Source organism: Vitis vinifera, chromosome 18 (genome assembly GCF_030704535.1).
Source record: "Vitis vinifera cultivar Pinot Noir 40024 chromosome 18, ASM3070453v1".
NCBI classification, from domain to species: domain Eukaryota; kingdom Viridiplantae; phylum Streptophyta; class Magnoliopsida; order Vitales; family Vitaceae; genus Vitis; species Vitis vinifera.
Window position 1 is genome coordinate 23,190,583 of NC_081822.1, and position 20,887 is coordinate 23,211,469.

At 35.2% G+C, this 20,887-nt stretch overlaps 1 protein-coding gene across 1 annotated transcript in view; it reads right to left on the reverse strand.

Moving 5' to 3' along the window:
• Nucleotides 1-940: 940 nt before the first annotated feature.
• LOC100249088 (carboxypeptidase SOL1) overlaps nt 941-20,887 on the reverse strand; it is a 43,234-nt gene continuing 23,287 nt past the window's right edge. Inside the window, exons 11-16 of the mRNA XM_002265076.5 lie at nt 20,176-20,301; nt 19,868-19,970; nt 16,530-16,592; nt 12,863-12,946; nt 8,278-8,341; nt 941-1,327 (exon numbers count right to left, since the gene is read on the reverse strand). Of these exons, the coding sequence (XP_002265112.1) occupies nt 1,017-1,327; nt 8,278-8,341; nt 12,863-12,946; nt 16,530-16,592; nt 19,868-19,970; nt 20,176-20,301 (751 nt within the window). The 3' untranslated portion in view covers nt 941-1,016. The remainder of the gene's footprint in view (nt 1,328-8,277; nt 8,342-12,862; nt 12,947-16,529; nt 16,593-19,867; nt 19,971-20,175; nt 20,302-20,887) is intronic.

Sequence of the window (20,887 nt, forward strand, 5' to 3'; positions counted from 1 at the left end):
CTTATTACCATAACTGAAAATCCGTCAATAGCATAAGACTCCACATATAAGAGTGTTCACAAGTCTACAGAACGCCTGTGGCTTTTCAGTTTACCAAGATGGTAAAAATCAAACACCAAGGACAGATGTAGGACGGTGGTGTTTCAGGTCACAGAGACCAACCAGAATATACACTGAGATGAAAAAAAACCATTGAGATCAATGATGTGTAAAATCTTATAGCTACATGGTCTCAGTAGTTTCTGATTACAACCATGCATATGCATGCACATACTTGTATATTCATTAGCTCCTGTCGATAAGGAAGAGTCAACTGCTGCTGAACAGAACCAAGAAAAATACCTAATGGTCCGACAACTGTGCACATATGTTTAATGCTTCACCGATCAATGCACTTCTCGGATTCTATCACCTGAACAATCTTTCACAACCAATTCAGTCATGACTTTAACGGCAAAACAGTTAATCGGTTCTATGGTGTTCAAAGAATCAAAGATGAAACCAAGTAGCTGAACAGTTCAAATGAAAACTGAACCTTACCAGTTATATTGAAAAAAAAATGATAAAAAAAAAAAAACTAGTTTTGGAAATCCCACATCCCAAAGAATCTGTGTTCCCAAAATGCCTAATTAAAATTTAAAAAAAAAAAAAAAAAGTCCACATGAATGCTCTCAAATTTTTCACAACAAAACCAAGAAGTCATTGTGGAAAAAAAGTCTCATGACCAGAGGGACGCTTCTCAACTTTTTCACAACAGAACCAGCGAAAAAAACTTGCTACTTAGAGATCATGATGTAACCCTATAAGAATTTTGTGATTGAATTTACTTGTATGTAAAATAAACTTCATATTTGTCTTTAAAAGTTCATATTCATGTAATCCAATTTATGTAACTGACAATTCCAAGTAAAATATCAGTATCCATACAGTAGCTTCTACATACCTCAAAAAGAAAGTAACTTTTATTTTAACTTAAATATACAAACAACATCCATGCAAGGTATATGTTGACAGCATCAGACCACAACTGACCTTTTCGGCCCAGTTAAGTGTCTTTGTCTTACAAGGTTGTATATCAATTTCCTCCTTAATAAAAAGCAAAGGAATACTAAGATGACGATTAAAATAAGTGAAACCTCCAAGTGGGAGACCCCAACAAACTCAACCAATTCGAGACTACCCTTCCTCTCACAGTTGCAGTCACATAAACTTCGTAGTAGGTTCCCCCTTGGCAGGACTTCAGGATCAAGAAGAAAATCTACTGTTGTAACTTCTTCCAATTTGATAGATGTGGTTTTCGATTTGTAACCTGGCATAGTAGCCACAACTGCAAGTCACATTTATTAGATCCAAATCAGTGTTTCATTCTGGAACCAGAAAAGCATCCTTACATTGAAAGAGAACATAAGAAACCCTTGCAACTCATACACCAAGGTGACAAAAAGCAACAGATTCTGTATGAAATATATGTGACATATATGTGGTTCAATTTTCAGAATATGATTCTGCCAATTTGAAAGGTGTATGGAATATTAACCAGGCAAAGTGATCATAACTACTGAGTCACGTCTTTTATATGCAAATTATAGTTTCATTCTAGAACAAAAGCTCTGGAACCAGAAAAGCATCCTTACATTGAAAGAGAACATAAGAAAACCTTGCAACTTATACACCAAGGTCACAAAAAGCAACAGATTCTGTATGAAATATATGTGACATATATGTGGTTCAATTTTCAGAATATGCTTCTGCCAATTTGAAAGGTGTATGAAATTAAGCAGGCAAAGTGATCATAACTACTGAGTCACGTTTTTTTATATCCAAATTAGAGTTTCATTCTAGAACCAGAAGCTATCTCTAGATTAGAAGTTAACTTAAGAAAAAACCAGCATCATATGCACCAAGGTCATGAAAAGTAACAGAATATGCTTTCATGTGCACGTGTGTTTGTCTCTGGTTGTATAATTTGTTTTTTTTTTTTTATAAGTAAATGCACAGAAAAAATGATATATATAAAAAGAGAGAAAAGGGAGAAAAGGATGTCTAAAGGCCGCTAAAGCATACAAGGGGTATACAAGAGGCGCCAAAAGGCAAAAACAAAAAGAAGAGGGGATACAAAAAATCTCACCAGCCCTCATCTAGAAGACTAGAACCCAACCAATCAAAAAAGTTGATTAAAGGTAAAGGTCCTTCATTTATAACCGACTTAGTCCAAGACCAAAAATTACATACAAAAGAATTTTTCATCCTATGAATCAAAAGCTCCTCATTTTCAAAAACAATTTTGTCTTTCCTTCCAAACCACACAAAAAAGACGGGTTGTCATCCACACCTTTCTACGCTTCTTGCCCATGAAGGTACCATGCCAACTAGGAAGGGTATCTCTAACCGAATATGGAAGGACCCGCATCACTCCAAAAAGAGCAAACAATAACTCTCATAAAACTCCTGTCTTGGTGCAATGAATTAGAATATGATCAATAGACTCCTCTTCCACACAACAAAGGAAGCATCTATTAGCTAAGGGCCACCCCCTCATTTTTAGTTGATCCAAGGTTAATACCTTACCCCAAGAAGCTTCCCAAGCAAAAAAAACCCACTTTAGTAGGGAACACAAGGGCTCTAAATGATGCTCTTTGGAAACTGAACTGCACTTCTAGAATCAAGAGCACTATAAAGAGATTTAACAGAAAAATTCCCGTCCTTAGTCTCTTTCCAAAACACCCTATCTTCCAAATTAAAATTAAATCTCCTTCCTTTTATTGTCACAAGTAACCTCTCCACCTCCCAATCATTGAAGAGCCTCGAGAACCGAGGACTCCAACCCCCTTCCTTGCCCGTTGAGTCCCACAGCTCCATTAAACAAGCCTCTTTAAAAGCCGCTAAGGCATACAAAGAGGGGAAATAACCAAAAAGAGCATTGTTCCTGCACCATTTGTCCTTCTAAAATCTCACTCTTCTACCATCCCCCATAGAGAATATAATTTGTTTTGCAATAGAGACCCTTCCTTCTTGATTTCCTTCCAAAACCCCACACCAAACCCCTCCCTCACTTCCCGGGTACGCCACCCCCCTTCTTCCTCCCCAAACTTCCTACTAATAACTTGCTTCCAAATAGTCTCCCCTTCAGTCGCAAAGCGCCAGTTCCAGTTACACAAAAGGGCCCTATTGAGAGTAGAAAGACATCTAACTCCCAAACCACCCTTCCTTTTGTCCAAACAAACAATAGCCCACTTTAAGAATGATAAATTGTTAAAGAAAACATATTTTATTTTATTTAGGGGACACTCAGAATTATGTTCTAATGAAACTCAACTCAGCAGATTTGTGCAGCTGCCTATTGAGCTGCTTAGATGTTCCATGAAAGCAACTATAAAGACCTGGAATTAACATGATCCCAGTTTAAAATGGTAAAGAAAGACATAATCTATACATAAGAAGGTTGCACACTTGAATTGTGTAATTAAGCATAACAATCAAGTGCGAAATTTCCTGCTCGTGTAGGAAATACATTAGATAAGAAATCAGAAATCAGAAATCAGAAATCACAATCAAGCCACCATGTACTTTAATCAATGCTTGGTGAACCTAGGAAGATTAGACTAGGAAGATTAGGAAACCACACTGGTAATTTTAAGAAAACAGCTCAAATCTAAGCAGATGGAATGTAAATCTAATTTCATTTCCAGTGATCTGCTGCACTTCTCAAAAAGTCTGACATAGTTTAATCTTATATTGTTTTAAGCAAAAAAAGAGAGTGAAGAAGAAGAAAACGTCCTCCCTATGAAGTTTGTAATATGTCATGCAAACTGAAATGAAAATGATAGAGTTTTACAAAAACCTTCACATCTAATGAAAAACAATACTAGCAGCTCCAAGGTATTTTCAGATTCATAGCCTGCCTAATAGACTAGATCCTTGAGAGTAACTCAGTAGAATCAACATAAATATCTCAGTATATAACATTTGATTACCCAGAAAACAACCAACTTGGACGGGGACATGTGGAAACAATTAAAAAACAGAAAAACAGAACTTTTTATTTGAGTACTGTTGGCATCTTAATTAACGACAAGACAAATTGCTCAGCAGAAATCATACAGGGCTTTGTAAACCTTCAAGAGCAAACAGCATAGCATATCTCTCTCTCTCTTATAACTTTGTTTTGTTTTCTTTTTTTTTTGCCCATGATAGGACTTGAATTTGGAACCTACCACATCCACCAATCTCTTACCACTTGAATCAGGGCTCAAAAGCAAAAATAATTTCTTAGGGCTGATTTACTAAACTAATAGAAAATGTTATGGAAGAGAAAATAAATCAGAATGGAAAAGAAATGGAATAGAAGGAATTGGAATCAAAATAAGGAATTCCATTGAAGTATTTAACAGCATTGAAGTGTTTAGAAAACTGTCAAAAAATGGAATAAGAATAAAACTTCTTGGCTTCAAATTATTTGCTAATTGTCAAGGAATCAAAATGATATATATATATATATACACACACATAGTTGTTAGCCCGTAAAACATATCGTGTGTCGTTTTTCTATTTTTCTACATCATGTATTGTAAGTGTTTTATATAGTGAAAAATAAATAAATAAAATATTTATGTGTAAATATCTATTAAAAGTATGAAATATAAAGTAATACAAAACCAATTTTATGGAAGATACGAGGATCTAAAGAGTTAAGCTATATCATATCATATGAAAACATTGAATGTTAAAGTTTTGACGAGTTCAAATTAACAAAATATAACTTTAATATATATATTCATCACATAATCCACAAAAATAAACTTCTTCAATTTTTAATTATGATTTTTAGTTCCAAATTTCAACTAGGCATATGCACTTATTTGTGTGTGTGTGTGTGTGTGTAACATCTTCAAATTTTCAGCTTCAAGTTTGTCATCATACCTTTTCCACTAAAAAGAAATAAAAAAAACTAATATAAGTAAAAAAATTTATTCACTAATCACCATTATTTTCATTGTCAACATTCAAACCATTAATGAAAATTCTCCAATATTCATTATAAAAATAAACTTACTTGACTTCTAATATAGCATCTAACAAGAATGAAACCTTTCATATTAGATTACTTTACTTGTTTCTCATTTTTATGATCAATTTTTAATCTTTTAGTATATGATAAACAATTAATATAATAAATTCTTTTAACAAAAAAAATTAATTTAATTTTTGTAAAAAAATATGGAAAATAGTTGAAGATTTATGTATCATTGTATTGTAATATCACATATCATATCATGTATCATATATGTATCATAAGATACACTTTAAAATAAGATATGAATTATGATACATATCGATTTCCTTAAACAATGTATCCTATCATGTATTGTAAGTTTTAAGAACTATATCTATATATATTTTTTTTTGATAGACAGAGAAGAAAATTAGATTAAAACACGCCAAAAAACAGGGGGCGCTCCCTGCGTACACAGGCTGTATACAAAGAAGGCCCAAACCATGGCAACAAAAGAAAGAAAAAACCTAAAAAGGAAAAAGTTAAACAACAACTCGATCACCCAACAAATTCCGAAAAGAGAGATAGTCCAAGTCCAAGTCCAGAAATTGCTAAGACCACTTAAGAAGAGACCGAAGAAAGAGTTTCCTCAAGCTCGTATCTGACATCTCTTCCTCTTGGAAGATTCTTCGATTTCACTCTCCCTAAATACACCAAAACAAACAAATAGGCGCCATTCTCCAAACTACACTCCTTTTCTTCCCTAGGCCCTTAATTTTCCATTCAAGAAGCAGATTTCTCACTAAATCCAGGAACACCCACACCACCCCAAAAGAAGAAAGCAACAAAGTCCAAAGCTCCCTTGTCTTACCACAATGAATTAGGATGTAGTTCGCCGATTCCTCATTCTCTTTGCAAAGATTGCATCTATTAACCATAGACCAACCCCTCCTCATTAACATGTCTACAGTAGAAATTTTACCTCAAACTGCTTCCTAAGCAAAAAAATGAGTTCTTAAAGGGGCATACGAACCCTAAACCTCCTTTGCTGGAAATTAAGGGTTGTTATCTTCCTTCAAAGACCTATAATAAGATTTAACCTTAAACATTCCTTTCCTCTCAATTTTCCAAACTAGAAAATCCTCCCCTTCTTGAACCTTTACTGCAGAAATGTGACCCAAAAAATGATTCACCTCCTCCAACTCCCAATCTTGAAAGGATCTTCTAATATATATAAAGGACTACTACATATAATACATATCATAATTCCTTTATCTAAAGGACTACTACAAGAGATCTTTTAGTGTTAGTCTTATGTTAATATTATATTTAAATTAGGTGTCTTCAAGTTTGCTTTATCTATAGAAGATAGGGTTTAGAATATTGAAATGAAGCTTAGATCGTAATTAGAACTTACAAGCCTTTTTCTTTTTCAATGCATGTTTTTATTCTTTTAACATTTGATGTATAGATTTTATTTATTCTAAAGAACACAAACATTTAATACTTTTAATGATAATATCCAAATATTTATTTTTGTTTTAAAACGCATTTACAGAGAGACGCATAATGGTGAGGTGGTGGGGTGCCACTGCTGGCCGCCTGAGAACAGCAGTATTGAACCATAGGTCATTGTTTCTCTCATCATCCCCTCCAGCTGCTGTGTATCACACAATCCAAGCCATTCCTTGAGAGTGCACCGGGAGCAATATCTCCACAAGAGATAGAGCCTAAGGTCAAATCCCGGCTGTGTTCACCCAACAACACCTTACTGGAAGGCAAGATCAATGGCAGATAGGTGTTAAGAGGAAGCATCTCCTGATCACTGAGAGGAAGCAGATTCAGGCCATACTCAAGTCTATAGAACCAGAGTTTTTGCTCTACAATGTTTCCGCTCCAGAAACATGCCGGGTCTGGATCATCCACCACCCTCCAATCTGGAACAGTCCTTCCTCTCAAGACTCATAAGGATAAAGTAACAGGAAAGGTTTTGAACTTGGTGTTTACTTGGGCTGATGAGGGATCAGAGTTGAAGGTTGGTGTGCCTCTTGTTTTCAAAGGAGAAGGCGTCTGTTCTGGTCTCAAGAAAGGGGGCAACCTGAACAGGATTAAGGCCTAGTTTGAAATACCTATGCCTGGCTGAACACATCCCTTCAAAAATTGAGCTAGATGTGAGCAACCTAGATACTGGGGATAGAATACTCATGCACGCTGTACAGGTTCATCCTTCCCTGAAGCTTTTAAGCAAGAATGAGACAATGCCAGTTTGTAAGATTGTGCAGCAAAGTTGGAGAAAGCAGAATCTCGAGAGGTATAGGCACTTAAGTAAACAGTATGAGGCATTTGGAATTCACATTGGCTCAACACGAGCAAGCAGTCAGAGAATAAGTTTTGCTTGCTATTAGGGTGGTAGCTGAATTTTTTTCTTGTAGAAACCTAAGTGGATAACACACTCTAAATTGTTCTGCTAATTGTGAGCTGATGGAATATTTTTTTTGTGCTGTGTCTTACAGTAATCTTCTAATTCAACTGCTTCTTTCCTCTTCATCCGGTTCATTTTGTGTTGCTGCCCCACTTCAGATAATTTTGATACTGAGGTTCTTAAGCTTTACTAATTACTTTGTAATTTGATTGAATCTGTATAATAGTAGTCCCAATGGGAGGTTTGGAATGGTTTATCCATTTCAACTCTTAGTGCAAAGTAATGGGAATGATTTTTACCTGATTTTAATAATATCATTTCTCATCAAATATACATATATATATACATATAGAAACATGTACTTCAATAAAAGTTATGCTTTTTTTTATTTATTATATAAGATATAACCCCAACTAGATAAGAAAATAAAGAATGATTACAATGATAATGATACTTGTATGATGAGAGAATTTTTGTCCAGTTATAGGTGATTCAAGGAAACGAAACCAGTTCCTTTAGGGGATAGAAAACTCATTCTCAAAAATGGAGATGGGTTTCCTCCAATTGTGTAGGATCCAGATGCTTCTTTGGTTCCAAATTTAAGTAAACATCATGAGTAAAAGGAAAGGGAATGACTCCCAATGATTTCATTCCAATGAAATAAAGTAAACATGCCCATATTAACATAGTCCAATTCAAATTTGCTTTTTCAAAAAAGAAAAATCTCAAGATATCTAACAAATTTTTTACTGGTTCTGGCCTTCTAGGGAATGCTTCCACAATTTCCATTGTAAAAAGAAATTGATGGGAAATCAATAACTAGGAGTCAAGGAAATCAAGACTTAAGAATAATATCAAGTACCTTCATATTTCTCTCCTGAAGCAAGTGGCCGATGGTAGTCAGCAAATGTTCTGCCAGCCTTAACCTGTCAATTAGAGATTCCAAATGTACCAAATTAAATATTAACAAAAAGAAGTAATGGATTAAACAACTTGTCTATCACACAATGCCAAACAGATGGCAGAGGAATACCAGCTTAACAACATATAACTTTTATTTTTCTACTTTTTAGAGAGAGAGAGAGAGAGAGACAGGGTAAGTTTTTAGCAACCAACTTGGTTCCATGTTGAGGACTAATAGTTCTCATCCTATGGACTAAGTCATGTTACTCTTCCTTCCTCAAATGTTTGGCTGTAGGCGCTTGAGCAAATTTATCTTTTTTATGAAGTATTAATTCCCTTATTAACTATAAAACTTTCACTCACTCCCTTGCACCCCTAGATGTTTGGCTATGATGAATATTGATGCCATGAACTCAATCCCTAGAGAGTCCTTCCAAGGAGCTATGCTCTATCCTAAGCATTCCTTGCAAAATGCCCCTTTTTCTTTTTTCTTTTGATGGGCAAATGAGTAAATATATTAAAAGCGCCAAAAAGAAAGCACATCAACATACACATGATGGATACAAGGATGCCTAAACTAGGCAAGAAGGAGATAAACAAACAAACCGCTCTCCTTGCAAAAAGACCCTAAAAGCATTAAGTAATAGAACATTCATTCAAACGTCGGAATAAGAGTGGAATACAGTCGACTCCAATTTTAGCCCTATTAGTAAAGCTTGAAAGTCATCATTTTAGCTTGACTATAGTCTTTCATCATATTTATGGTCCTAATCCCCTATGCCTAGATGGCTACTCTAAACTCCCTTTTCTCCTACTTGGTTGCTTAGGTGATGAAAGTAGCGATGATGTGGCAAGCAGTGCCAAAATGGTGACGCTGCAACTAGCAACTTCACAGGAGGGAGAGGGGGGGGGGGGGGGGGTATAAGCCTAAAATCTATGGTTTTTGGCTTATAAATGGCTCAACTTGAAAATGTTCCAACATTCCCATGTATGCATGGTTTTTGGCTTATAAATGGCTCAACTTGAAAATGTTCCAACATTCCCATGTATGCACATCAACTTCACTTCTAGAATTAGAAAGTACAAGCACAAAAAGTACATCAAGGTTGTATTGGGATATTTTTCTTTTTCTTTTTGGGGCAATAATAGCATTCACAAGCACAACCATCTATATGAAGAGACCAAAGTTTTCAAAAGTGAAAGCATAAATAGAGGCATTCTTGCATTCAAAAGGCAAGACATTAGCCTCGAAGCATTGAGGCATAAGCCTTTCGAGACCATTTTAAAATTAATAAATATTTAAAATATATTACAAGTTAATTAGAGTTATAAAAAAATATAGTATTAGTTTCACACCATAAAAAATCATAAGTCACAAATAACAAATAGAGTCAAACATAAAATTAAAATATTTCAACTTAAATAAAAACATAAAAATAAAAGATTAATTAAAATCAAATTAATCAATTTTATTTCATTTGGTAAAAAATTAAATTAAAGCATAAAAACCCTAATTAAAAAAATTAAATCAAAGAATAAGTGCACTGTCATAATATTTTCTATCAAGATATTCCCTTTTTCAAAAATAGAACAGGAATTAGAAAAAAAATGAAAATAAAATAAAATAAAAAGTGAAAATGGAGAAGAGACACGTGGTGGTTAAAAAATAATAAACAAGTGAAAAAGAAATATGGAAAAAGAGAAAAGAGCTAGAGAAGTGAGAAGTGAAAACTGAGAGACAAGAGGAAAGGAGTGCATGCGAGACAAAGTAGTAGAGACAACAAGGGGAACACACCGAAGAGAAGCAGCCACCAAAGAAAGAATGGATCTTCAATGGAGGTGATGGCGCTGACATATGCGAGGTACAACGTACAGTTTCCAAAGAGCTAGGGTTAGGCATCTTCTTTGTTTTAAAGCAAAATGTTGGTTAAGGGGGTTGTTATCAGTTTTACTCAATTTCTTCTCGGTCTTGGGGTAAATATCTTTTTTTTTTCTTTATTATTATTATTATTTTTTTTTTTTTTTTTTTTTTTTGAGGTGTTCCACCTCAGATCCACAAAGGCTTATGCCTCTCAACCTGTAGTGAGTAAAAGGCGCATTAAAGCGTGCCTCATGTTCACTTCAAACTTTAAAGCAAACACCTTTTGAGACTCAAGATCTCAAAGCGTTTTGGACCTGTCTCACCCTCAAGTGCACTTCAGAAACACCTTTGAAAACACTAGAAGGGACAGTATCATAAATTTGGCTTTGGCTTAAAATGCATGCAAACCTACCAAATTTTGAGCAGAGTGAAAAAAACAAGAACTTCTAGAAATAGTGAAGAGACCTCATACAGAACTAGATAATGAATTCAATAAAAAGAACATGCATGTTTGCTTTTCAAGGGAACAATCATAAGCTACCATAATAACAAGAAATTGCAAGTTATTTGGAGTGGGAGATAGTCACAGAACAAAGTTTTGGTTTGACATTCAGTGGTCAGCCTCCTTTGAAAGATGTCCTTTCTGGTGCCATTTGCAATCACTCCCAAAAAAAAGCTTGCGTAGCAAACATGCGGGAATGGGTGGGAGTGCATCCTCATTGGCCCTCTTCTTTCCAGAGGAGCTTTCATGAACAAAAGTTTCAAATGGTACAGGCATTCCTTCAGTGTATTCATTCTGGTGGTGATTGCCTTGATAGATTGGCACAATGGCCCACACGAAATGGTAAATTTTCAGTTAGATTGTTTGCCTCTCTGTTGAGTCCAATCATCTCAGTCCCTTTGTGGCTAAGGAAATTTGACTCTCCCTATACCCTCTAAAGTTAGTTTTGTCTTTCAGAAAGCAATTTTGGAGAAAATTATAATGACAGACTAGCTCAGGAAGAGGGGTTGACCTCAAACTAATAGATGTTGTCTCTGCAAGAAGGAAGAAGAATTGGTTATTCATCTGTATATCGACTCTGATTTCATTGTAGTCTATTTCTTATAAGCAAGCAAATCCCCTTACACACCACCCAACCAATCGACTAAGTCTACCATAGACATTGTTGCTTCATTTAAGCCAACCCTCACCCACTCCAAAACTAAAAAGTAAGAAGGGATATTTTAGCATTTGATTGGTTTGCTCCATGTCCTTGAAAGAAATTATTTCTCTCCTTCCAAACAGTCCAAAAAGCACATAAGGGGACAGCCCTTGATGTTTTCTTTCTTCTCTTCCCCACAAAGAATCCATGCCAACTTAAAAGGGCCCCTTAAAACTAAAGTTGGCATCATCCACCCTACCTGAACAAGGGGAGGACTAGCCGCCACCAGATTCTTGTTGGTACAATCAACAAGCTGCCTTGTAGTTTATGTAACTTTGTTTTTTCACTCTATTTGAGATTTCTTGGATTTCTAGGGTGCAACCCTATTCTTTAAAGCAATCGCAACTGGAATGACAACAAAGTTTTGTTAGGAGGTGGATGGGTGTTGGAGGCTTACCCCTCTGTCTGATCTGGTGCTTATGGAAAGATCATAACAAGTGATGTTTTGAGGGCAAGGGAAGTTTGAACCCAGTACTGAAGAATATATTTCTGAATATTTGGCTCTCTTGGTGTAGAGTCTTTTCAGATCTTGTTAATGGTTTCTTGCTTTATTTCATAGACTTTCTGTGAAGGGTTTAGTTGGTGTTATATTTTAGTTTTTGTTTGTTCCTTGGCACTTTCTATTCCCCATGTAATTCAATTGCACCCCTGCTTTATTAAGCACCTTTTTAATAAATTTTTCCAATTTTCCTATCAAAAAATAAAATAAAATTACACAAATAACTTTAAAAATAACAGTGAGAAAGACCACTAAAAGCCAGAATTCTGCCTAATTTTACACTAAGTGGAAACCCATGATTAAAGACTGCAAAAGCAAGATGTGAAGAAGTAGAAGACCACTGGCATAGATATCCTCAAGAAGCTCAAGATCACTCATCTTAATAGGCCTCAACATATCTTACCAGTCAAGATTTCTTTGTAGTTCTCCCCCAGATGAAAATAGGAATACCTTTTTCTTTGGGTGGGTGAGGGATTTGGCTTATGGAGGTAAGAGGAATAAACAACAAAAGGAACTTATGGAGGTAAAAAGTCTCAAACAAAGGCCTCAAGTATTGAGGCACCTCATTTGGGTAGCTGATCTGCAACTTAGTTTTCTGGTCTAGGAATTCAAGTGGGAGAGCAGCCCAATTCCATCCGAATGAAGAGACTGTTGACAATTTTTTCCTCGACTATCTTATCACATACTTAACTACCAATGCCTGGAAATCACTACATCGACTAATGAATTCACATGCCTAAAAAATTACCATGCACAAGAAAAAAATAGCTCTTAAGAACAAAAGATTAGATATGTTATTGGTTGCTTGGCTAAGGAGGGAGCTGCTTTGTAAAGGAATTTCCAATTCACAATGGCTGGAAATTCCATACCAAAAATCAATTTGAATGTTACAAAATCATCTTGGAGAAGGAAAACCAGACTATAATCCCATATGAACAAGAACTCTTAACAAAGTTAAATCTTTAACTGGTTAATTACATACCGTGTAATTTATTCCCTTGATTGTGATATAGCCAGGCAATGGTCTTCCTCTGTCTGATGAAAAGATCCTTCCATGTACTCCTGTCTACAAGATTATAAGTAATACAACTAAATTATTTTACCAAATATGACTGAATTAATTTATACTATTTAAAATTAATTCTGAACTAAAGAGACATTTCAAATGACATAATTAAGAAATATTTTTTTCCTCAGAGACATAATTAAGAAACATGCAATTGTTAATCTGCTAAGGCATTTTAGACCTGGATACAAACTTGCTTTCATCATTCAATTTTATTGTGAAGCAATTTAATATGCAACTTTTGTGATAGAGGAATAGATATTGTCTTAATGAGAGAACTATCAAGTTCTCATAAATTCCAAAATTTAAACACCGGTAATATTCTTGAGCCATTCAGAATTCACATGCCTACTTCTAAAAATAATTTAATAGTAACATATATGCTACACTATAAAATTGTTTCAAACTTAATTTTTTTGTTGCATTTTCCAAAACCTATGGAAGCTGGTTGATGCCATCACTACCTCAACTTCCCAAGGAAATGGGACATACAAGATGAACCCATCTGTGGCAAATTCTTGACACACCATTACTTCTCCAGAGTCAAAGGCAAAGATAACACTTTAATCCTAGTGTTAAACCAGAAAAATAATATTAAGAGATTCAGGATGTCAACTATGTTTATGAAGGATGGGGGATGGAAGATTTCCATTTTTATGGCTTTAGTCCAAGTTGGATTAATATACATTATTGGCTCATTACCTAACAGTTTAAGCGTTTAGATTGACTTATTAGTTTAACATAGTACCAAAGGTTTCATGAGTATGAACCTCAACATCTGTATATTTTTCCCCATTAATTGAATCCATGTGTAAGCAAGGTAAAGATGCAGGTGAGACAGGATATTAGGGCCTAAACCCATGTTAACTAAGTATGTTTTGTTGAACTACCACCTTTTTTATTTGTAACAAACATATTCATTAATCTCTGATAAAAATTATAAAAAATAAAAAATAAAAAAGGAAAAGAAAAAGACCAAATTCAGACATCAAGCGGTAAATACAGAGGATAAGCAATCCTTCCAAGATACACCACAAAAACTAAACTAAAACTATCTTAACAGACTATGGGCAGAAAAACTATGTACACATGCTACAAAAGCTTTTTACACTCAGGGAGGAAAAAGAAGTCTCTAACAAAGGAGACCAAGTGCTTTGCTCCTTACTTGGAAAACTAATCTATAGCTTGGTAAACTGAGCAAGAAACCCAAAGGAGTATCCCACTTCAACAGAAACATCTAGAATATTGTGGAACCAGCAGTCAAATTTTATTTTATTTTTGATTGGAAACGACACCAATATATATTAATATAAAAAGGAAGTACAAGAAGAAGGATGAGAAATCCTCCAACCAAAGACAACTAAATTACAGGGAAATACACATAAAATAAACGAACACCCACTAAGGACCAATCCCTAAGGAGTACACACCGCTATCCAATCCAATTGAATCACATTAAGGGGGATCCCCTTAAATGCCTTGGAACAGAAAGCCCAAAGGGAAGCAAGGAAAACTATAGAGTCCCAAAGGACCTCTGAATTCCTTGCAACCAGCAGTCAAATTTCCATGAGCCTCTTTCCCTATAAGACACCCAAGATATGACACTAACAGAATCTCCATGTTTAGCATGGATAAACACAAACCTTTAACCTGCAACAAGCCTTCCAATATTACCTAATAGTCTAAGCTTTTGGATTAAATTGGTAACCCAACATCCATTAGGATTTTTTATGGACTGTTCCAGATTTCCATTTCTTTTCTTCTTCCCCCCGTGAAGTGCAGAACACTAATAGAGTATTACACCAAAACTCTGCATATGCATATATCACAAATGAATAGTCCAATTTGGAATAAAGCCGTAAAAATACTATCGATATGCCTAAGCTACATAAAATGACATCCTTGCACACACACAGACTCATACTCACATGTAGAGATACAAATTGGCAGTAGATAAATAGATGGTACAAGTAGCAAGAGAGACTTGAAGTTGAGACCTCTAGCTTTGATACTATGTTAAACTACCACCTTTCCTAAAAAGGTTGTTAGAATATGAGTTCACAATGTACATCACGCTAGCAGTTGTATTATGGTTAATGGAATATATTGTTAAAACTATTTTATATGCCTAAGATATAACAAATATAAAAATGTAACCACTACAGACTGGAGAGAAGGTAGAGAATGCCTTCTGTTTCTCTTAAATGAATATTGGAATTACTTTTTCTTTTCTTTTCTTTTCTTTTTCTTTTTTTTCTTTCATTCATTAAAAATAAATAAATAAATAATAAAAATAAAAAACTACCTATAGTAAAGGTTAAAGATTGGTGGCTAAGGCCTTCTTTTGTCCAATTAATGAAGTTTCATAATGGGCAAGGCAGTAAGGATCTGATCCTTGTTAGGAAGTCAAAATTCCTTCAACCATAAGCAAAAGCTTCTGGACTTGCCAGACACAAAACTAGATCAATATATGCATGTGTTCACAAGTAAATTTTTAAAATCAAACTAATGTAGAAGGAAAACAACATAACTATAATAAAGGTGAGACACCCACATATCAAATATGTAAAACATTCTTAGATGTACAAATAAATAAATACACACAGATATGGATATATGGATATAGATATAGATACAGATACACTTTTTAAATTCTTATAATTTAACATTTCTATTTGTATTTATCGCATATAATGGTGTTATTGTTTAAAATCATTTGACTCAACCTTACCAGTGCCAATCAACCAGGCGATTTAGCTCGCTATTCAGTTAACATCATGTCTTGTGCTGATAACTAAATTCCTCTGGAGATGTGACCATTTCCAAGTACAAGGCATCACAAATAGAGTACATATGGATGTTCGCTTGGAAGTGTAGGTCATGTCTACGTAGATGCCTCATGAATCTATCATTATTGTCTTTTCAAGACCAACAGAAGGATAGAGGGATAGAAGAATACAAACACTTATTGACTATTGAGTCACCTCAGAGAAGTCAAAACCTCACAAAAAGGAAACTCTATAATACTTATCAAGGGGATATGTGGTTTCAGATCTGATCATGTAGGTATCTTCATAGCCTCACTTCATTTCTAGACAATCATATTATGGCTACTTCATTTAGTTTCACACAATCTTCCAAATTATTAAATTTGGAGGCTAATTTCTTGGCTCAAAGAAAATAGTAAATATACTAGACTTTAGCAGGTTGCATATTAAATCTAAATTTTTTGTCTGAAGCACTACATCAATTATTTCCTTGTAGCCTTTAGAAGATATAATGGTTGATCAAAATCAATGGTAAAATGATCCTATGTGTGATGATATTTTTTTTTTTTAATACAACGAAAAAGGAGAGAAGAATAAGGACAAGGTGCCCTTTAAGAAGCATAATTAAGTGGGGATCAACCACAATGATACAATGTAACATAAAATAAGCTTTTTGATTTTTTAGTTGTTTTTCCTTTTTGACAGGCCTCTTTAAAATAATAAATTATCAAGTAAATAAAAGATAAGAGAAAGAGTATCTGAAAGCTATTTTATGACTCTACATGACAGAAATAAATAAGCACACCACAGCTTACCTTCACAAGGCTTGCAACAAGATTTAACATACTCATTTTGTTATATTCCCATATAGTAGGAAGCTGCACATTTAGAGATTACAATTGAGAATTATAAGGGAAAGAAATCACACTGCATAGCATTGAAAATTAGGGGTTAGAAAAGCAAATGGATAAACAAATATAAAAAAACAAAGAAATATGATGATAAAAGTTACTCATGCCAATCAAATTCCTAAAAGTATATGCAATTACTAGCCAATAGGCCTAAAACACAAGATGACAATGCTCAATAAGCCATTAGGGACTGCCCTGTTGAATATGATATGCTATTGCTATTAACTAACTGAAATAATGCCTATGCAAATTCAAGATTCAACTAGAACTTCAGACACAACCCACATGTAATAAATGTCATAAATCACATATTCAACTCAGTGAAGCCAACTTCTGTAAGTTCCCATATTTAGAAGACCTAAGTCATATTTAACAAAAGAAGTGAATATATAAATAACTGCCAGAAGGAATGCAACCCATATTCACAGGAAGTATATTTACCTCAAGTTTTGTTAAGTGAAATTGAACAAGGCTGAAAAGGAGAGATCAGAAAAACTGAAGGCACTAGCAAGTCCCAGGCTGCTAATAATTCCATAAGAGATCACCTTTTGCCCAAGGATCCAGCCCCTCTCCTCTAACAAAGATTGTGAGGGGAGTGGAATTGGAGAATGGAGATTCCAACCCCTCCTCACAAAGATTCTCGAATTTCTTCTCTTTTTTTTTTTTTTTTTTTTGATAGACAACAAAATCATGTATGAAAAAAGTGGCTAAAAAGGGTGGGGTGGTGCCTACGTATACAAGCAGATACACAAGACAACCAAAAGTAAGCAACAAACAAAGCTAGCCTACAAAAACAGGACAAAGCTAACCACAATAGAGAGTATCAAAGAAATCAACATAGAGGGGTTCTCCAACTCCAAAGACTCCTAGGACCACTCTAAAAGTGACTATATGAAGAAATCCTTTTAATCTTTAATCTGGAAGTTCTTCATCTTTGAAAGCCCTTCAGTTGCACTCTTTCCAAATGCACCAAAATAAGCAGATCGGAGCCAAGAACCAAACTGCTCTTTCCTTCTTATTTAGCCCCTTAAATTTCCATTCTAGGTGGAGATTTTTCGCTGAGGTTGGAAACACCCAAACCAAGCCAAAGCCTACTAACAAAAAGGTCCATAGCTCTCGTCTTGACACAATGAATCAAAACGCGATCAGCTAATTCTTTACTATCTTTACAAAGGCTACATCTGTTGACCATTTGCCATCCCCTCTTCATTAAAGTATCTACAGTTAAGACCTTCCCCCAAACAAAAAAACAAGATCCAAGAGGAGCATGGGATCCTCAAATCTCTTTGCCTAGAAAAACTAAATTATTCTCAACCCTTAGGAAAATAGTTTGGCACATAAGTTAGGAATATTTTATTCCTTTTTCTTCTAGGCATTTGCAAGCCTTGTACCCATCTACCTAGGTTACCACCGACCCCCACCCCCCCAACATCCCCACTATCCACCACCTTTTTTTTTATTAGGTGCACTTTTTTATCTGGTTGCCAATCAAAAAAACTAAGATGTCATTCCCAAAGTCCTAGATTTTTGCCTATGATCCAATTCCTTCAAATTTAAGACCTAATTAAATTCCTCCAAAGCAACTCCTTAACTTCAGCTCACCTCTAACAAATGCCATTCTCTTTCAAATAAATCACACTGCATAATCTCGTAACGTATTCGCACCTAACAGACATCATCATTATCAAACATCTTTCTGCACCACAATGATGCTAACCCCATCCATGAAACAGTATCCCACCATTCCCCAATGAAGTTACATGTTCTCAAATCTGAAAAGGCATTTCCCCAATGTCAAGCTCCCACTATCAAAAAGGATATAGGAATGATCTGGTGTGGGCTTAGCCAACAGTAACAATTGTTAAAGAATTTTTTTCCCAATCAGCTGAAATACGGGATGTAATCCAGACAAGACAAATATTGAGGCCCAAATCTCCACCCACACTCCACTTCCAGCCCCCTGCCCCACACCCTGCCTTCCCTCAGAATAGATTTTGTGGACATACATTTACCCTCATCATTAAGGCCTCTTACATTCCAAAATAAAATGTTAAAACTTCACTTCTAAGTGTAAGAATCCTTTCCTCTGTTGCTATGTTACACTTCCAAAATTCTAGCATCTAAATTCCTTCCAAATGCTCCACAAAACTAAGGTAGGAATCGACCAGAGCAATAATTTCTTATTACAAACCTCTGACCTTGCAAAACCACCTTCCAAACAATTGACAACATATCTTCGATATATCAAAAACATTTATGAATAAACCTCCAGCATCAAGCACAAAGTTGCAATGAATAAGGAAATAATCAATTGCATTACCAGACCATGGCAAAGACAAAATCTAATATGATGTTCAGCCCAATTTTCCTAGTTTCTAGTTCTTATAACTGTCGACAGATATTTCTTCCTCAACAAAACAATAACATTAAAAAGTTGCTTAGAACTGAGCTAACAAACTGTTATACAGAGATCATCTCATGGCTCACATTATGAGTTTTCAAACTGAAAACAACCATGCTACATACATCATGAACCAAACACACAAGAAGGAAGAGTATTCTGTAGCATTGGAGAAAGCACGGGATGTCTCATCTATGATACCAAATGATGGTCAATCCCATCCAACAAGTGTTACCCAAAGAGCAACCATCAAGGTTAAGTTTCAGGGAATCAAAAGGCCCAGGAGCCTACTCAATCCTTAACTCCACGACTCTCTTATGTCTGAGACAGAGAGATTTCCAATCCAAAAAAAAACGATGCTAAGAGGGATTCCACAAAACTCCTTGCTAACTGGCATCCAAAGAAATGTGAGAAAATAGACATTCTCCTGCAAGTTGACCACCACTATCCGCTTGTCTCAAAGTCCCAGCATTCTTCTCCAACCAAATAACCTACAACATAGCTAGGATAGCTACCCCACATAGCCCTTCCTTTAAAGCTCTATCAAAAGAGAAAAAAAAATCGTGCTAAAATGCCTCTAGGACCCACTTGTGCAATTTCAGCTACTGAAAAAAGACTCTCCCATAACTCTACTGGAAAAAGACAATGGAGGAAAATATGGTTCTAAAGTCAACAAATTAAACATCAATAATTGTACATTTGCAGTCTTCTACAGATCTATGGCATAAAGAAGACCATAGAGATTGTTTAGGAAATAACCAATTCACAATACCATTCAAGTCTTGGTCCACATGGAATAGTACTGAGTATTGAAGCAAAGACAACTCAACTGAGATCAAACCTCAATAGTGTTAGGCCACTTGTTGTCACTGATCTCCAGTGTCAATTCAAAACAGCCACCATGTATATAGTTCCAATCTTGCATGCCACCATATATGGGGTACCTGCAGAAAAGTTTTTCTTGAAGCAATTGCTAAACAGAAAATAAAAAGAAGAAAAGAGAAGTACTTTTAACAACTTGATTGTTAAAAAAAAAAATAACCGTAGAACAAGTGTAGAATCAGGAAGCTTAGAAAAACTGTCGTACTAATGCAATTTCTTGTTCATGATTGATGAACATCATGAGAATTGAATTCTAAATTTTCATACCAAAATGCTCCATTTGTAATTCCTCCTTCAAATTCCTTGCTCAAAGACATGTTGTGATGAGAACGACTATATACGCTTGCCATAAACTGGAATGTCTCATCATCAGGACATGCATAGTAATCTTTCCTGAATTTTATCCACATTGAAAAAAAAAAATTCTAAATTTATAAGCATTAACTAGAAAAGATATAGAAGCAACGAATAAACTAACTGTGTATTCAGAGTTTGGATATGAAACTTGGAAATTTCTGGCATAAATCTATTGTTCATAAGTTCAAAGATAAGCAAATAGTAACTCATGTTATAACATAGCAACATTTTGTATGATTTTGTGTTTCCTCTGGAAGATTATGGGACATTAGGCAGTAGGCAGTAGGCAGTAGCCACTAGCCACTATCTGCTTCATGATATAAAGAGGGTTCAGGGGGCTGCAACCACACAGGACAGCAGAAAAGAACAATCTGAAACACCTTTCCATCTTTTGAAAAGTTAGAAAATCTGAAACCTAAATAAAATAAGACGACAATGTTTGGTGGGGATCTCAAAAGTGTTGAACACATGTCGACATGGCAGAAGCCTTATTCCAGGTCAATTGGACAGCAGAAAATAAGACAAAAATTACAAAAGAAGGAAAAACAGTAAACACAAGGTTTTGCATGGTTCGCCTAACTTCAGGCCACGTGCACGATGAAAGCGTCAAAAAGATGCACTA